General features: G+C 28.8%; 1 protein-coding gene and 1 long non-coding RNA gene across 2 annotated transcripts in view; both read right to left on the bottom strand.

Moving 5' to 3' along the window:
• LOC108556993 (transcription factor btd-like) overlaps positions 1 to 1,258 on the bottom strand; it is a 1,821-nt gene extending 563 nt beyond the window's left edge. Inside the window, exons 1-2 of the mRNA XM_017913357.1 lie at positions 529 to 1,258; positions 6 to 331 (exon numbers count right to left, since the gene is read on the bottom strand). Coding sequence (XP_017768846.1) covers positions 6 to 331; positions 529 to 615 — 413 coding nt within the window. The 5' untranslated portion in view covers positions 616 to 1,258. The remainder of the gene's footprint in view (positions 1 to 5; positions 332 to 528) is intronic.
• Positions 1,259 to 1,629: 371 nt separating this feature from the next.
• Positions 1,630 to 2,340, bottom strand: LOC108556996. The gene is made up of 3 exons (XR_001890841.1): positions 2,214 to 2,340; positions 1,765 to 1,822; positions 1,630 to 1,711 (listed from the first exon to the last, which is right to left on the bottom strand). It is a non-coding gene; the product is annotated as an uncharacterized LOC108556996 (long non-coding RNA).
• Between the last annotated feature and the right edge of the window lie 2,021 nt (positions 2,341 to 4,361).

The following is a 4,361-nucleotide window of genomic DNA, read 5'->3' as shown; positions in this document are numbered from 1 at the left end:
ATAACGTCTCCGGTTTGATGATTGGTTGATATGTGAAGGGCACGTACGGGTTTTGCGTCGACCACTGGTATTGGCTCTGCACGTTCGCCGGCGTTTGCGGCTGAAAACCACTTGTGGCGGTATCCGCTGGGGGCGGCGAATGCTGAAACCAGTACTGGTTGTGACCATACGGGTTCTGGTAATGCGGTGAGTATTCCAGAGGGGAACGCGCCTCCAGTGGCACCTGGGGAACGTATCCATCGCTGCTGCATGAAGTCGTCGAAGCCGGTGAGACTTGCGGATGCGCGTATGGTTGATGATGATGGTACATCCTTAGATTTAGAGATGAGATCTGCAAAAGAACAAATAAAGAAATAAGTATAAATAATTCGCATCCAAATTGGTTTATTGATTGGACGTATGAGTGTGTGTAGCAGCGAATGGTGAGGTAGCAATTTAAGAGTTAAGAGAGGAGAAAAACATTAATAAAATCGTAATATTTAATGAGGGGGTGTCCGAGTTGATTACTATGATTATAGATCAACGCACCTGCGATTGCGCATTCGCCGTGTACTGCTGGTGGTGCTGAAGATGTTGATGTTGATGATGATGGTGCAGTTGTGGAGAAGCCATCATTGCGGACACTTAAGCGGTGAACTAATAACTGAGTTCTAGGAGGCTGAAATGATGACGATCACTGTGTTTAGGGGCGGGACTGCGCACGATGTCTGCGCGACAAGTGACCCAAGTAGGCCCTAAGGGCTTCATGGGGTCAAAAACGTACCCATCCCCTCTTCATCTAAACCCATCCGAACCGAACGAACGCACAGAATGGTGTACCGCCACTCTTTTGGTACATCTCTCTCTATCTCGCTTATCTCACTCGCACTCTCTTCTCTTGGCCGAAGCCTGGGGACTTTAATCACGAGATGCGACAAAACGCCTTTTGCCAATAACCATCATTATGGTACCAAATGCTTGACCGAAATCCCCGCACACTTTCATTATTGCATCACACTTCGTCTCCTCGATCTGATCACCATCTTCTGCTCTTATTATCACCTTCGTTTACACCCAATTCCACTCTCAATATCCATTACCCAATCGACCGATACACAACAACAATTCATGCATTCTATCCAGATGATAATACAAAAACAAAGCTCTTAAAAAAGAAACCATTACCTCATATAGATTGTCTACCATTTATTATCACATTATAAAACACGTAATTACAATCAAAATATTAATTACTTACAAGAAAGTAATAATATTTGATGAATTTGTGACTCTTGAAAATACTAAAAGAAACTGATTACTATAGACAAGTTTAATATCAATATTAATTACTCACAAAGAAGTAACTACATTTTATTTAAATTTTAGAGTATTCCTATAAAAGTACCAAAAGAAATTGATTTTAAATAATTATTATCAATTTTGTTTCAATTTTACTCTCAATATTCTTCTCATTTTTCACTTATTATAATTTTCGTTTCTAGACAAGTAATTACAAATTTAGTAACTACATTTTATTTCAATTCTTACACTCATTAACATTTTTTTTGTTGCAATTTATCAAATATGCAATAATATTTGATGCATTTTTAGAGTATTCCTGTAAAAATACCAAAAGAAATTGATTATAAACACTTATTATCAATTTTGTTTCAATTTTACTCTTAAATAAAAACAACAACATCTGGATTTGACGGAAGTACTCATGAAAATACTGAAAAAAAAAACAAAATAAAAATTCTTATTATTAATTTAGTTTATACCCACCAATATTAATTACATAATTGATAGACAATATCAGACGTATTTCATTCCTACAAATACACTAAACAAAATTTGATTATTTATACAGTTGTACAAGTTGCAGGCAAATAGATTTTGTTTTAGAAAATACTAGCTTTTATTAATAAAGTTATTAATTAAATAATTAAAGTCTTAGACAAATATTTCAGTATTTTAAAAAGATACTATATTCTGAATTCAAAGTTAGATTTAATATATATAATTTGCAAAATTTGAAGAAACAATTACATAAATAATTAACTAATATTACCTAATTATATAATATTGCAAATATTATTTGCCTAGGAATCATACTCATATAAATGAGTATAAAGAAAGCTATTTGTCCGAAGATACATAGTATTTACATAGTAAAAAGCAAGAATAATTTGCCTGCAACATATGGATTTTTGTATTATAAAAACGTAACATACCTATTCTTTGTTTTATTATTGAAATCGCCATCTCCTAATCTTATTATCACCTTATGTTTAAAACCAATTCAATTGCCCGCAAATTGCAAAAATAATTCATGCATTTTGAAGACTTCTCCAAAAATAGCAAAAGGAACTGAATATAAATTCTTATGTTGAAATTTGACGGACTTGATTCCAATAAAAAATACTAGAAAATATTTTTAAAAAAAGCAATTTGTAAATAAAACAAAAAAAAGTTTGTAAAGTAAATAAATCTTCAACAATATTCTTCATATTATCTTCAAATTTTTAACATTATGAGTTTAAATATGAGAAAAACTAAAATAAATTAAAATTTAATAAAAAAATAAAAATTTGATATATTTTTCATCAAATTTTTATTCAAAAATTATCGTAATTTTCTAAAGTTTTATGAAAAACTTAAAGTTTTAATTAGAAAATACATATTGTTTATTATGTTTTTTAATTATTTTAATTTTGTTAACTACTTTTCTTATAAATTTATAAGGTTTATATAAAGCAATAAATTATATTTAGATTGAAGACGATTTTAATTATTGATTATATATTAGAAATTAATTAATTATAAATATATATTTCAAAACACACAAGAATCGTGACCAAATTTATGTGCAAATATACAGAAATTACGTAAATGTGATTTAATTATAACGAGAAGTATACAATTATCCTCAATCTGTTAATTTTCTTTTCGAAATAATCTGATCGACAATATATCAGTCGGCGTTCAAACCTCCTCTAGATTCCCACTAAACCCAGTTATTACACCTAATTAGTTTTTTTCTTCTTCTCCATTTGATATATATACATATACACACAAGAAGGATTTAATTTTTAATTAGAAAAACTTCTTACAACCATTGGATTTAATTTAAATGACGCAATTCAATCACGTTTAAATTATTAATATTTTAGTAATCTTACGTTACATCCTTTTCGTAAAACTTGTTTCTACATATCACTTGTTTTACACAGAACTTTTTTTACGCGGTTTCGCTTTTACACTGTTTAAAGACCATTGGATTTAATTTAAATGATACAATTCAATCACGTTTAAATTATTAATATTTTAGTAATCTTACGTTATTTAATTTTAGTAAAACTTTTTCACTCGTTTTACACGGTACTTTCTTTACACTGTTACAAAAAACGTTAAATTAAAAACAATTGATGAAAATAACCAATCCCTTGTACTTTTTTAAACGTTCTCTTTTTTTACACGGTTTAAACAAAAATTATTGTTAACATTTTTTTTGCCATTCAATATTTTGTTTGGTTTATGTACTTTATAAAAAAAAATGAAAAAATAAATCATATTTAATAAACAACGAAATTATGCGTTTTTTTAATACTTTTCGATTAACACGGTTTTACATACAATAAGTTACAATTTTGATTTACATATTTTTCTCAGGAAGTAAATAAATGACTATAAATGTTTTAAAACAAAAAATCTGTAATTCATTTATTGTTATATGACAATTTGGACCAATAAAATTTATATTTTTTTAGTGAAAAATGTTCATACTAAAATATTTGATTATAATTAATCATTAATGATTTTATAGCAATGAAATTTCTATAATGTTAGTTGAGTTCAATATCAAAACATATATTTTGTAAGGACCTTTTTTTGCATATACAGGATTTAAACAGGGAGCTGAGCTGCAACGGAAAGAAAGAAAAGGAATTGAAGCATGAAGGGAACAGGAGTTTCCGGACGATTTGGTATTGTGCCATCAGCATAGGTACAGAAGACCGAAGACCATTATATTGTAAATGTGGTGTTATCCAACACCCTAAACGTCTCTTCCATGTTTCGACAAAAAAAGGTGATTTAAATAAGGACGGAAATAAAATATAATATTATATTTAACAGTTCATTTAACAAGTTACATAATTAACAAAAAAAATAAGGCGGGGGGACAGAAAAAATATTGTATTTGTATTCGATTTTTTTCTGCAGTTTTCTAACTAAATTGTTTAAATGTTTAAATTATTACAATGTGTTTGTTTTTTATAATTGTTATATGAATGCTTATTATTTGAAAAAATCATCATTTTAGTAGAATCTATTTTGTTATTATTGGTTTTTATATAAAATTTGAAGTTGATGACGAAAAT

The sequence above is a fragment of the Nicrophorus vespilloides genome, unplaced genomic scaffold (genome assembly GCF_001412225.1).
Source record: "Nicrophorus vespilloides isolate i.1.1-1 unplaced genomic scaffold, Nicve_v1.0, whole genome shotgun sequence".
NCBI lineage: Eukaryota > Metazoa > Arthropoda > Insecta > Coleoptera > Silphidae > Nicrophorus > Nicrophorus vespilloides.
This window is presented reverse-complemented; position numbering and strand designations above follow the sequence as displayed.